Genomic DNA, 15,308 nt, shown 5'->3' on the forward strand with positions numbered 1-15,308 from the left:
GTGTTTTTCATTAGGGCGAAGGTTATGTGTGGGTAAAGTAATATGAAAGCTTCTGTTATTATACAGAGTGAAGTGAAAGAAATAATTAAAACCCAAACCAGCTGGCAAGGCTGATACATTTGACAGCACTTCACCAGTGACTAAACCACGTTTTAACTTTGACTTCTAATTAAAATGGCTGCACACAGAATTAAACAGTTTTTCATATACACAGCTAACTGACCTTTCTCTTTAACACAGCACAGAATTTGGACATTTTCTTCTTAAATACTTCTCCAATTTGTCAACAGGGGGAGATGCAACGGTGCTTAATTTCCATGATATTAAAAAAAAAAAATTATTTTTAACACCTGACTGTAAGGAAGTATAACATCTGAGAGAACTGCATTTTCTTTAGGGGAGGGAGGAATGGTATTTTTTGCTATCACAGTCACAATGAAGTGACATGCCTCAGACACACACATGTACAGATTCTTTTTAATGAAACAACATGAATAAGAAATTTGGATTAAACAGAAAGGGAAAGTTACCAGAGAAAGAACCAACCAACCAACCAACAAAAAACTTTCTTCCCCACACAAGAAACAAGAAGTTATTTGAAAAAGATGATGGAGGTACGATGAGGGAGAGATGTTGGCTCTTTAAATCTTTGGACAAAGATATTTAGACAACAAGATATTTGAATATTTAGACAAAGATACATAGACAGTGGTTGATCTCCTGGAAGGAGGAATAAGACAGCTGCTTGTGTAGCATTCATGGCTGCAGAGAGCCTACACTGTGTCCAGGGCAGAAAGGAAAAGCTTTTGGCTGTGTGTGCAGCATAGGTACTGCTGTGGTTAGACTAACAGCCTGAACTGGTCTCCCTGGCTGTCAGCAACCCGGTACTCACTCCAGAAGCCTGGGGCTTGGGAAGTGGCACATTAACTGTGGTAAGTGGACTTCAGCTCTGTAAACATTTGGTCTCACAAACGCCTGGTGCTAAGAGGTCACTTAAAAATACATATTTCATTCTAGTTTGATAAAATCACCTGGATTCGTCATTCACAAGTAGATGTTTGTGAGTGGGTTCCGGTCATTAACTGAACTGACAAACATTGTATTCAAAGAGCTGTTGTGACTATACTAGCATTCATATGTGTCTTTCCACTAATATGTCATTTAAATTAGCCTCCACCCAAGCTGCAAACTCAAAATTCCTGAGGTGCTCTGATTTGACACCAGCATACGCAAAATTAAATTCAGGCCTACTGCCTGCAAAATTTCAGTTTAAAAATAAAACAAATTTAAGTCATTTTCATAAAGCACGGGACTCAATGAATGTGGTTTTGTCCTAATTTCAAGTAGACTAGCCAAGCTTACTCCCATCTCTTTTTAAGATGTGCTTCAAAATTAAGACTATGCTAGCAATGCTAGAAAAAGCATTTGGTTTTTTTCAAATCTCTACTTCAGAATCTTATAAAGTAGATGTGTCTAACTTGTATAACAACACATTGTATACTAACTGTTTGCCTTGAAAAATTACTTTTCTGCAAGAGTCTATTGCTACCTAGATGGAGGCAGTTCAGTTTATTTCACTGCAAATGCAAATAAATCAGACAACCCAGCCCTAGCCAGCTTAATTTTGGTATAGTTAAATATGACTAAAAATTGCAGCCTATGACAATATCCTATAAACCGAATAAAGCTTCAAATTGCAGCCATAATGTAAATAACTCAGTCAATTGCTCCTGTAGCATAAAGGAGACATTACCAAATAAAGCATTATACGGACACTCAACTACATGATCTCATTGATTCTGAGTATTAACTAAGCTACTAGATAAAATGCAAGTTTGTTTCTATTGCCCGAAAATTCCTTCCCTCCTTGCAGAAAGATCTCAGTTCTCTGTTTAGGCACAACACCATCATCATCAATGTTTATTGAGGCAGAAGCATATGAAATGCAGGTTTTGAATTCATGCTTCAGTAGTCTGGGGCAATCATTTTCATGCCAGATTTTTCTTTCTTCAACAGAGTGAAATAACTCCTGCTGGTACGCATCAGTGGGGAATGGCTTGGTGCAGCAGGGTGGATGTGGCAGCAGGGAGTAACCTACTGAGAGACTCAATTACAGCTCTCCAGTTGTCACACGTTAATTTGAGGAAGGGTCATTTTAACCCAAAATCCTAAAACAACAATTTGTTTAAACGTATCTGGTACACTCTCCCTTCTCTTTGTAATTCACAGACATAAGAGCTAAGGAGACACCTATGCTGGCCTCATGTGAGCTGAAAGTTTTTCCATGCTGAAGGCAGACACTTCACAAAGGAGCTTGTGCAGCAACATGAGTGTTGCTGTAACTCCTGTGCAACGCTAGGGATTGATGGTACAAAATAAACAGTTGCCTTTAGTGTCTAAGCATAAACCAGGGCACTAATTCTTCACTAGCCATATTACTGCCCTTCTGAGTCACTGTAAATGCAGTGGGAGAGAGAATTCATGTAATGCAGTATGCAATTTACTGCACACAGGATCTGGTTTGTAGAAAGTGTTATGCTAATGTTATATGTGGAGCTGTCACCTAGACATCCTAGACTTGTTCTCAGAGAACAGTCACATAATAACAAAAATGTACTCACAGGAGCACAGTATTGGCCACCAGACTCACAGAAGGTTTCACACAGTGGTAACCATACCAACCAACAAATTAGAAGAATCAAATCAGAGAACTCAAATCATTTCGACTTTACAGATAAGCATGGACAGCAGCTCACAGCTGGGTGGAATGTGTAACAGATGTAGAGAGACAAAAAAAAGGTTAAGTAACATCACATCTTTAATTACTGGAGATTTGTACATGTTGTTTTTTTCCTTTCAAAAATAATAGAAACCCACAGGCTGAACACTGTAAAATTATTTCTACAGCAGAAAAATATTCTAGCAGGAATTTCGCTTGAGCAAGGAGCACTGGGTTCCTGATGGGGAAATGCAAACTGCTGTTATCTACCCATAGTTATTTCGGTATCTTTCTGTAGCAACTGACAGAACGTATATCCAATGGCTCCAGCATAACCTGTGCAGCAGAGGGCCTGTATATAGTGCACACGAATGGAAGGGAATGGGATCATCTGAGGGAACAGCAAGATAGGGAACCATTTGATACAGCTACAAAACTGAGATCTGATGTTTCAGACTTTTTACATCTGCATATTAGCAGGCGTTCATTCTGTCCAAGGTAGATACCCATTTGGATCAGGACACATTGGAGTTCTTAGGGGAGGAACTGGCAGCACACAGGACCATATCCCAGAGTGCACTCACTGCACCATCACAATGTGTTTTAACAGTCACAGCAATCAAAAGAACCTGCTTTAAGTCAAAACCTGCTAAGAGCTGAAGTCCTGCTCCTCTTTTTGAATGCATATTGAGTATATTGTTTATCTACATGAGGGAGTTCAATTTTTAATCCAGAACTCTTTTTTTAATTTTTTTAACTAAGCTTTCCCTCAAAAGTGAAAGGGAATACTGTCAAAACCAGTTCATTTCCCTTATCCTGAAACACTATGGGTGACAGATCACCACCATTTTCTATTTGGTGCATCATTATTCAAATGTCTTTTTCTATTATTTTCTCCATATATACTGTGGATAATGGTTCTTAGGTGTACAAGCTTATCCTTGCAAACATAGTTTATATGACATTAATTGACAGATATTGCCACGAGACTACCATGGATGAGTACCCACTCTTAGCTTTTAGAATCATTATGCACATATATTGCAAGTACCACTGTGAGAAAGAAATGGAAAAAATTAACATTCTCTTAGTAACCTGCAAGACTTGCATGTAGGATGATGTATGTAAGGACGTGTCAAAGCTTATGCTTTAGTGTCCTTTAGCAAGGCAACAAATTCAACTTACAAAGATTTATGAAAGTGTGTTTGAAAGGTCTTATTTGTTCCCATGGCTACCCAAAGAAATACTAATGCCTTGAGCAGAAAGTGCTGTCAGTGGAAACCATTGCCTAATGATAAGGACTATCTTCAGGAACAGATTACCATGCATCACTAAAAGCCATGCCTCTTGCTAAATAAACTATGAAGTTTTATAATTTATTATTTTCTCTATTCATAGCAAAGCAGTTTAATGCATGCTGAACTACTGGCATATTTATTTAAACTTTCAACACACTTTTAAAGGTACTGTCAGGGTAGATGAGTATTTCACAATTCCCTCACTTTAAGGTGTAGCTTTATTTGTTAACTTTCCAATAACTCTAACTTTATAGTTTCTGACTTACTTTCTAATTTCAGCTCACTACCTCCTACACTAACAGTCATGACATACTCTGAGTATTTGGAGGAGGCCTGTCCCCAGTACCCAGTTTCTGTGCCTATTATTTAATGACTTTAGAAAACATAGGTCTAGTTTATGCCTGTTACACACACTGCGTGTAACTAAAGCTACTTGTAAAAGCAGGCTCCAGAAGCAGTTCACCACCCTTTACAGAGCTAGAGTTGCCGCGCAGGTCCTCAGTGGCAATTTCTGTGCCATTCCATCAAGTATGAAGTTGCCCCAAAGATGCACTGCCTAATCCTTGCATCCTAACCAGAGCAATTTTTACAGAGGGGGAAAAAAGGTGTTCTGGTATCTCCTAAATACCAAACCCCCTCCCTGCTGCTGGCTCCGAAGACATAGCAATCAAAATATAATGTGACCATGTCATGATCACTTTGCAATTCCTAGGAGCTAAACCAATTATTCAGAGCCACACACAGCTTTAAATTTGTAATGTGAATGAGCAAAATGCAGATGAGCCCCACATCATGGAAATGTAAAAATACCTAAATACACCTATAGCAGCTTTTTCAGAGCTGCAAGCATTTTGCTGTGTATTTCTGAATACTGAAAGAATTTAAAAATGCAGTCTTATTGTGAAAGATCAGCTGACAGTTCCAGGTGTCTGGCTAGGATCCTAAGAAATATACTGCACTTAAAGACATCACCAACAGGCACATTTTGAACCACAGTTCCAAACACATTTCCATATACATTCCTGGAGCTGGATCTAGACCCATTTTTTTCAAATATGATTGGGGAGGAGCTGTTTGTCAAGCTTGAAATGCTACAGCCTTCTCCAGAGCCCTCTGCTGAAGTTGGACTAAGAGCCATCACTAGAGACCTCTCCTAGAGCTATATCTATATATGTTGGCTCTAGAGCACTTTCCAGAAACACATTGCAGTCTCAGAGTAGAACTAGCATCATTTCTAGGGTCTTTTCCAGAGCTGAGCCTAAGTTCAATTGCCCAGCAATCTATTGGAAGTGCATTTAGAGCATATTCTGAAGCCCTTTCCCATAGTTCATTCTGCAGCTCTTTGTGGAGGCATTTTCTAGAACTGCTCGAGAGATGTTTAGCTCTCTTTCTTTCTCAGGCTGGTTCTAGAGTCCATTCCTGGAAAGCATCTCTAGAACTGGGCCTAGGACAATATGTATAGGTCTCTGCCGGAGCTGGACTCATTTCTGGTGTCTTTTTTAAAGCTGCCTCAATTTCTGAGGTAAAATTAGAGCCTGAGTTAGATCTAGAGTAATTTCTAAAACCAGACATGGAGTCTTTTTCTAGAATGCATTTTTCTGTAGAGTCCTTCAAACTGAAATAGCTTTTTAATTGAGAACTGACTTCGAGAATAGTGTGAATAATACTACTGTCTAATACAGAGTAAAAAATAGAGGATTTTGAAAAAGCTGAATTACCTCAAGCCTATGAATTCTCTCCAGCCTTGTTATTCAAGGAAATATTTAAGAAAAAAACTCAAATCAACTTCCATGCAGAAATTAAAATATTTACCACATGCAGATTCCACACACATTATTTCTATTAATTTGCACATCTGCTACTAAAAATAACTCTATTTTTAAGAATATCACCTTCAGAAGACAAAACTGACAAGGATCACCAGGAAATACTCACCTTCAGAGACTGCTAGAAGTAAATCAAAACATCTCCCAAATCATCATTCTCATCCATTTATACAGTATCTAAGTACATCAAACATGCAGTGCACAAGAGGCATTACAGAAATACAAAGGGGCAGGTGGTCACAGAGTAACAAAGGAGTGCAAAGAGATGAAGGAATATTTTAAAACTGCAAACAGATCAGAACAGCAGACAAATTTCAATGTACACAGCATAACCTGATATTACAAGAGATAACACTTTCATACAGAAAAGGTGTATTAGGCATTCAGATTCCACTTCCAAAATCTGTATGCAAAGCCATGCTTTTCAAGTTGGCATAATTTTTGCATTCTTCAAGTTTGATTAGTTTAGTAAAATTTAACTTTGTTTGTAGATTTATCATAAACCAAGTTTCATGCTATGTTTTCAAGAGCATAAAACCTACAAGCTAATAACTCTTATATGAAAAAGCAAAGAATGGCTGTGTTACATATTCAGTGCCTGGCTCCAAATGAAAAATATTAGTTTTCTACTAAAGAATAAAAACACATCCATCTGTTTTTACTAGTACATCATTTTTACCCATAAAATTTAGACAGCTTGTTCTAAATAGAAAAACATATGGAAAAAAAAAATTAATATTTATATACAAACAGCATTTAGTAATCAGGATAAATCAGTGTAGCAGCATTCCACACTGGCTGTGTCAGAGGTTCAAACAAGTATGCCAGGACATTTTCTATGTTTATGTACCAGATATTGGTTTGGTATGATAGCTGTCTTTTAGGAATATTCTCTTTTCCTTTCTCCTTTTGCTCTCAACATCAACCATTGCTGATGTTTATATATCACACAGCTCACTGGCATAATTTTCTTCAGCATCAAAAACAAAGAAAAAAAAAACAGAGTGGTAGGAAGACTCTGTCATGTACTTAGGGCAAACAATTCATCAAGCACCCTGAGTACTCAAATGACACTCCAGTTAGGTGACACTATTGAAGAATAATTAATTTCTAAATTAAGGAAATAATGGCTCTATGAATTTAAGGGGAGTTCACATCACACTTGACACTGCCATTTCTGTTTACTGGAAATCAAAGGCAAGCCATCAAGGGTTCTGAAGAGCATTAGAGCTCTACAGGTCAAGCAATAACTAGAAATCAGAGATGATATCTTGTCTGCAGAATAGAACCCAAGGATAAAGGGATGTCTCTTCCCCTGTGTTGTAACAGCAGCTAAAGAACAACTCCATATTCCAATAAATATCATACATATCATACTGCTGCAAAACTTAGAAAATTTTTTAGTTTATTAAACCAAAGGTAAAGCTTAGCTGTGAGGGTCTCTAAATTCCCAAGGCTTCAATAGAAGAAACGAACAAGTGCAGCAAAATGCTAAATCTGGCACTACTTTCCCCACAACTTATTTTTAAAAAGATGAAAATCTGAAACCAATAACAGCTTGAGTCATGCAAGGAAAATGTTGAATATTTAGTTAACTGTTATCACAGGACACCTCACACAACAGGAAGAAAACTAATTGCTGCTTATGACCCTCTTAAGGGCCAAGGAAAGGAGCTGTGAAAACCTAATCCTCCAATGACTTCAGTGGGAAGTCTAGACACACAGCAACATTAGCTAACAGTATCAAAAGAAGAAATAAATTACACCACAGCTACCCTTAGTTATCTGTCCTTATCATTCTTATTTTGTTTGTCTAATGTGGCTGTGACATTAAGCCTATGTCCTTAGTTTTGCAAAAATTTACACATTTGTCCCTGAATAAAACAAAGCTAATATGACTATATAAATGAGACTTTACAGGGTAGGCCTAGGAAGGAAGAGATTAGATCTAAAAATCAGCAATATGTTTTTAGCACTACCTCTTTTCTTTTAAACATCTGCTTTGTAAAGTGACTCTGACAGTAAGGTAACACTATGCTTTCTCTAATTTTCTGTGTGTGACAACAATCTATCACAGAAAAATGTTATGATTTTAAAAAACACCTTGTAAAACATCAGATAAAAGTGTTCTTGTAACATAGTTATCATACCAGCAGCCAGAAATATTGTCTGATTGCCTCATTTCCAGGAATATAATAATGCATTATAACTCCTTCCAAATCTAACATACAAAATAGCGAATATAACAAATATAACATGGTAAAGCCATGAACAGGGCTGCACACAGTCAGCAGCCTGCAGCCTGATGACACCATCAGCCACGGTGTTAGGCTGCTTTCTATGCCATGGAAATTTTTCTGTTGACTAACAAAGTTGGCACAGCTTGCCTAAGATTCCCAGAACAAGATCGTTTGTTGTGTAACTGAAAGCTAACACATCAATTGTATTCCTTTTCTTTTAACATATGCTAGCAGGATCTTTTGTTTATCAGAAAATATTTTTACCATAAACTGGTGTTTTCCAAGCTCAAGTGTGTTAGAAACCAAGAAATAGCAAATGAAGCAAAGTTGTAACGTCACTAAGGGGGATTTGTAAGAAGAAGACTACTGCCATAATCTACAATTTTTAATTCCACGCTACAGCTGACACCACTTTAGTTCTTAGCTGGTGCCTGGAGTACACAAACCTACAAAAAGCTATAACAACTCCCACTGACAGGTGGGAAATTGATACTCAGCTATTAATAAATATTATCAGCTTGCAGGTGCAGGTTGTCACAGCAGTACACATGTCTACAATATAGGATGCACTAAACACTGTGTCAAGGTGAACTAGTCATATCTATAACACAGGTCTTGAAGCACTCATTAAAAATATTTTCCAATGTGACTGGTAAACAAATAACATTTCAACTACTTTATGGATATTTGAACAAAAGCAGAAGTTGTGCTTTCAGGAAAAGACACTTGTCTGTAACTGTAGAGGAGAGTATTTTTACAGGTGTACCACCCATCTCTGTGTGCAAAATCTTTCTCCCTGCTGGAATATTACAGAATAAAGAGATTAGTGCCTCATTTAATGAGTTTTTTTGGCAAGCATGGTGAACGTGATGTCAGACAGATACAGGCACTATAATCACACAGTTCAGTCAAAAGAACAAACATTGGTAGGATGACATAATCTCAAGTGCATGCAAAAAAGCCATTGCTGAGAAGCTTGAGTAAATGCAGAGGCCATCTTACAAGTAGCAGTAGCATACACAATGTTAACTCAACTGCTTACCCACTAAGTACACCAAGAACCAGGTTAAGTACGAAAAATGAGCCAAGGATGATAAGACTAACAAAATAGATCCATGGCCATTCACATCCTATTGCATCATTTACCTGTAAAATGTAAGGAAATAAGTTATGATTCAGTCATTCATTAAACAGCAGAGTCCTTTTTGCAGCTGCCAGATCACGTAGGTTTCAACACTAAAAGTTTATGGCTTATTCATTTCTTAAAAAAAAAAAAACAAAACCCATACACTTCTGTTTCATTACTTACCCAATTAATGTAGTAGATGTGATGTCTAATAAAATTATCTAAAATAGCATTTAAGTAAGTGCAGAAGGCCTTTTTATAATTTTGCCACAAGTATGGACATAAAGAAGATATACTGGTACATCTAAACTCTAATTTTGGTATCTGTGTGTTATTTATAATAGCTACAGAACTTTTTCTGTTCTGACTAGAAAAGGAAGATATAGAGACTTATTAAAAAGATGTAGTTGCAACTGAAGTCTCACCTGTATAAGATAACCTGTGTGTTCATGGCAACTGAATTCAGGACTCTGCTTTCATGATGAAAAAGGTGTATGCTTACCCGCTCAATACACCCAGAACAAGATTTAGTACGAAAAATGACCCAAAGATGACGAGACTGACAAAATACACCCATGGCAATTCAAATCCCATAGCATCATTCATCTGCAAGAAATAAGATGATCTTATAGAGTAGATCACTATAGTAACAGCAATGAAGAGTCAGAGAAAATGAGAATTGAATCAATTAGGAGAGACAGCATTCTGTGTATTCTTTCAGTATTCAAAGAAACAATACAAGAAAGGCAGCACTAGCCACATTCACTTCACATTTCTAATACTCTAAAACAAAGTAATGAATGAATCTAGCATTCAGATCAAAATCATCATCAAAGATAAATGGAGCACTGCAACAGTTCTGTTCTTGAATACTTAGAACATGAACTAAATTCCAGAGCTCACTAATTAAAAGTGATGCTTACAAAGTGTATTAAAATATTAGTATTTTTAAGTTCATATATATCCTAGCTATATGAATGATCCTTTGAGAAAAGAACTAGTAGTACATCTCTCAACAGTACAAGTAGTATTTTTTCAGTAACACAGAATTTCAAGATTTTTTTTCCTGAAATACTACAGTTGGGTGCAGTCAGACATTTTAAATAAATTAAAAAAGAAATAAATGTCAATGAATCTGTGTAAAAACATGAACACAATTTTAAGAAAATTAAAAACGGAAATAAAATTTTAGAAACACAGTGGAAACATGGAAAAATTCCAGAAACACTTGTGAACAGAAGTTATATCAAGATGAAAGTTAAATGAAGTTTAAAGAAAAATTTGTTACTGGTTCAGTTAAAAAAAAGCAAACAAACAAAACTTAAGCAAGTCTGAAGTAACTGAGCTTTAAGTACATGCTTTGTAGAGACATACAAGCTTTTCTAGAAGGACCTTTTCCACTGTCTATTGTTAGCGAGCTCATTAGAAGATGGACTTCAGAAATATACCCATGGAAATCTAAAAAGGCTCATTCAGAAAACCCGATATTTCAAAACAGAGAGAAATTGATACATTCAGGTGCAAAAAGAAATTTTGGGAAGTTACAAAAATAATTCTGACTTGAAACATCTTGGAAATGTCTCATGGGAGAGGAATTATTCTGGCTTTTTTATTTATACTGACACGTTTACATTAGATTCTTCTCGAGATTCCTTTTTAACCATGAAAATTCAGCAGACAATAAAAGTTGCATGAGTATTCGATACTGGATATGGTATTGCAGAACCATCTTTGGGCAAACCATTTTCCTCTTCTGTGAATGCTGTTGTATCTAGAATTTGTGATTAGGCTTTGAGCTCTACTGATAATCAAGTTTGACTCCTGTCCATAACAGCTCTATTATAATGGACATACTAAATGTGGGAACAAACATTCTTCAAACTATTGTTCTTATTTAATTTTTTCCTCTATCTTTTAAAAATGTATCACAATCCCAGTTTCTGCAAGGGGGCCTAAGTATGGTTAGGCACACACATGCATTAAGTCTTTGCAGGCTAAGGCGCATAGGAACTTTTCCTCAGTGGGGATCTGTGATAACGCCACTTTATACTAACTAAACAAACTTCCCACATAACCAAAGATTATTGTTTTACACAATTTCTTCGTGCCTCCTTTAAAATAATCTATGTATCATCTTTCAAAGTGCTTTAGTAATCAAACTGCCATATTGAAGAGTAACTTTAAATTACTTTGACTTGTTAGGAAAAAAAAAAACCTGTAAAATATATACCTGATTTGGATTTTTCCCTTTTAATTTGAATAAAACTTATTCAAGTTAAATTAAAAAAGAGAAGGGTTATAGTCATTCAGAAAGGCTGGGATCATTACCTTCAATTTTAAAAGATGCCACATCTCCACAGTCCAATTCTGCAACAGCATATTCATATGGAAAATAAAGTCTTCCATAATGCTGCCGTTTTTTAGTCTCCTGTGCAATACTTTTAGCAATAATTAGCTGTCAGGTGCTTACGCTAAGGAGAACAACTCTGGTGCTTTGGTTTTTACCAATCCTGCCCGTTCCCTCGGAGCAAGTCTCCAACATTTCAGAAGTCTTAACAATGAAGCGACTCCGGTATTTCATAAAAGACCTTATTGCCCAGACTGAATTTCTGCTTTGTCCCAGTGTATGTTGCCTTTGGTGTTTTCTTTCTATTGTAGGTATCTGGCCTTAACGTTTAGGAATAAAATTTACTCGATTTTTTTTAATGCATATTCATAATTATTTTTGTACTTTAGAATTGAGCTTTCATCCTAGCAATTATTCACATAATACAGGCAAAATGTTTTTCTAACAAGGGCTGATAAGAGTGAATGTTTTGATTAAATTTCAAAGACATACGAATGCATTTTGCCTCTAACTAGAAAAATAGCAAACAGTTATTTGCAAGTCACCAAAGTTCAGAGTGAAGGCATAAATTCATCTGGTGGTCATGCCAGTATTTCCCTTCTACAAATCTTTTTGAAAAACCTGAAAGATTAATATTTGAAACTTTACTTTGAGGAAAAAAAAAAAAAGTGCACTGGGAATCACTGCAGTTCAACTTGATCCACTCTTTTTGCTCACGAAGAGAACATACTCAGGAAGCCAGGAATTCTGCTAACTTAGTAACCCAGGAGCAAACAGACTTCCGTGCTCTGTCATAAAGGCTCTATTAGCACAGCAACTGTGATTTGCATTTCCTTCATTCACTTCATAGGGCATAACACATGAAAAAAAAATCCATCTCATTCACATGGTTTGATTTTTTTTTATTTGACTGGAAAGGTGGGCCCAGATGAACCTTATGAAGTTCAACAAGGCCAAATGCAGGGTCCTGCACCTGGGCCAGGGTAACCAGCACCGTCAGTCCAGGCTGGGAGAGGATACACTGGAGAGCAGTCCTGTGGAAAGGGACTTGGGAGTGCTGGTGCATGAAAAACTGGACATGAGCCGCCAATGTGCAATCACAGCCCAGAAGGGCAACCACATCCTGGCTTGCATCAAAAGAACTGTGGCCAGCAGATCAAGAGGGGTGATCCTGCCCCTCTACTCTGCCCTGGTGAGACCTCACCTGGAATACTGCGTCCAGTTCTAGTGCCCCCAGCATAAGAAGGATGTAGACGTACTGGAGCGAGTCCAGAGGAGGGCAAACAAAACAATCAAGGGATTGGAGCACCTCTCATATGAAGATGGGGTGAGGGAGTTTGGGCTGTTCAGCCTGGAGAAGAGAAGACTCAGGGGAGACCCGACAGTGACCTTCCAGCATCTGAAGGGGGCCTGCATGAAGGTCGGGGAAGGTCTATTCAAAAGGGTTTGTAATGACAGAACAAGGAGTAATGGTTTTAAACTAGGAAAGGATAGATTTGGACTTGATATTAGAAAAAAAAAACTTATTTAATATAAGAGTGATAGATCATTGGAATGGGCTGCCCAGAGAAGTAGTGGAGGTCCCAGCCTTGGAGTCATTCAAGGTCAGGCTTGGCAGGGCCCTGAGCAACCTGACCTAGGTAGAGATGTCCCTAATTGTGTAGGGAGGTTGGACCGCATGACCTCTAGAGGTCCCCCAGCCTAAAACATTCTCTGATTCTACAATTTTAAGCCATATGGTTTAGGCTAATCTCTCTAGAAGTAACACACTGTGATGTAAAAATTGGAAACTGCAGCTAACCAGTGCTAGAACTGCTTTGGTTGGTGCAGATACTGAACTAATTCAAAAGCATTCATAACTCAGGAACCTTTAATCTAGCAGAATATTTTAGCACTGGTCTAAGATTGAATTCCTAAAAGCAACACTCGGAAACCTGATCTAGTGAAATATTTTACCATTTAATTCTAGAGACAAACTCTATTCAAGTAATGCCTTGCAGTTTCTATTCGTGCAGTAATATTTCTGATTACATTAATACCAGAGATTAAAGTATAAGAAGTAGTCCTTTCCTTTTGGAAAACTTTGCTGCTCATTTTATGCACGTCAAATGGCATTTTCCATAACTTCAAATTACAGAAAGATTAAAAGAGTCGATTTGCCTTCTAATTAAAAATTGAGAGAGAGCTTGGTTAATATGAGAGCACAGGAAAATCTCCGTTCTTAGAAACAAGGTATTTTCATTTGAAAGGATTAATGCTGACTTCTCAACCAAAATGCAGAATAACAAGTTATGAAGATACCAATTTCAGATGCACGGAAAGTTGCAACTAAAACCAAAGAATAAAAGCCTCTAAGTTACACCAGCAAATGTAGATGTCATCACATCTCAAATCCCCAGCAAAAAGTCTTGCAAGACTCCCACTCTCTGTGGCTCAGGAAAGTACTATACCAAAGCAGATATCATATTTCATGGCTCTCAATGGATTTGTCCCATCTCTTTTTGAATCTGTTTTAGCATCCACAATTTTTATTTTAAGGACATACCCAAGTCACATCCTTTTGCCCCCTCTTTGTGCCTTTTTCTAGTCTTACTGTTCGGATTTCAGTTGTAATTAGATTGTCCATCACACAAACCAGAAGATAGATGAGAAGAGAGATAGAGGACAAAGTATTTTTCATATGAGTTAATTCTGTTTCAGCATAATGGTAGATGTTTACTACCCAGATAAGTGCTTAAACATGTTTATTGTCCAGAGTTTTGAACTGAGCACTGAAGCTCTTCCTACACCTTTCATGAGTGACACAGTAACTGATAGTTTGAATGTCCTTGTAAAAAAAGGCCCATTTGTTGATATTACCAGATCTGGAGACCAGTTACTCTATGGAAGTTAATTTGTTGGAGAATAATTGATTTTCATTGTATATTTGGGTCTTTATATTTACACATACATCGTTTTGAGCATACAATTGCAAAATTGTGAAGAATTATCTTGAGCTGACAAGACAAACTTTGTACAGTCTGAAACTGCCTCATCTGACATTAGGAGTGAATTATCTTGTTAGCTGTGCTGCATTTGGAGTCGGCTATTGTTGTGATGCAGTGTCGATGATCAGAGACCAAGACACAAGTAAAACAAGGTAAAAACCAAATTCACAGCAGACATAACCATTAGTATTACACAGCAGCAGATAGCACACTCCAGTCTAAAACATCAATTAGAAATCATTAAAATGTTTCGTTAATCCTCATCTGTGTAACTGTGAGTAAAATCCCCATACGCAATTGCATGCAGATCAAGGTCTTAATTTTCAGTACACCTGGTACTGTTTTACTGAAAACTCTTGCAAGTTCTTTTTATCTATCAATTAACCTAAGCCCTAACTAAAGATAAAGCAATACAGTAGCACCTCTAAATCTGCATTTGTACTGTTAGAGATATAATGTACTGATGCATTAACCTGTTTTGAATTGTTTTCCATAATGTTTCAAACTCACTCAATTTCTTGGTTCCTTGAATTTCAATTTTATCTTCCTTCTCTGATAACACTTCTATAGCAAATAACTAGCAAGTTTATTTATTGCTACATATAATCTACCTAGCCATCTTAAAAATTATGACTGGCAGACTCATTCTTCTGACAGGTGTAAAAATTCTTCAGAAATCAGTATTTTGAGAACTGGGACTGATCTTGCATTCCTCAAAGCATACAATTTAGGTTTACAAAACCTCAGATCACAGGCTATTTATTC

The 15,308-nt window shown here is 37.0% G+C and overlaps 1 protein-coding gene across 1 annotated transcript in view; it reads right to left on the reverse strand.

The window, feature by feature from the left end:
- Window positions 1-15,308, reverse strand: part of LOC103773738 (voltage-dependent L-type calcium channel subunit alpha-1D-like) — a gene marked incomplete at both ends in the record, with an annotated part of 102,503 nt that overhangs the window by 9,398 nt on the left and 77,797 nt on the right. Inside the window, one exon of the mRNA XM_008941116.1 lies at window positions 9,712-9,815. Within this exon, the coding sequence (XP_008939364.1) occupies window positions 9,712-9,815 (104 nt within the window). The remainder of the gene's footprint in view (window positions 1-9,711; window positions 9,816-15,308) is intronic.

The sequence above is a fragment of the Merops nubicus genome, unplaced genomic scaffold (assembly GCF_000691845.1).
Source record: "Merops nubicus isolate BGI_N331 unplaced genomic scaffold, ASM69184v1 scaffold38535, whole genome shotgun sequence".
NCBI lineage: Eukaryota > Metazoa > Chordata > Aves > Coraciiformes > Meropidae > Merops > Merops nubicus.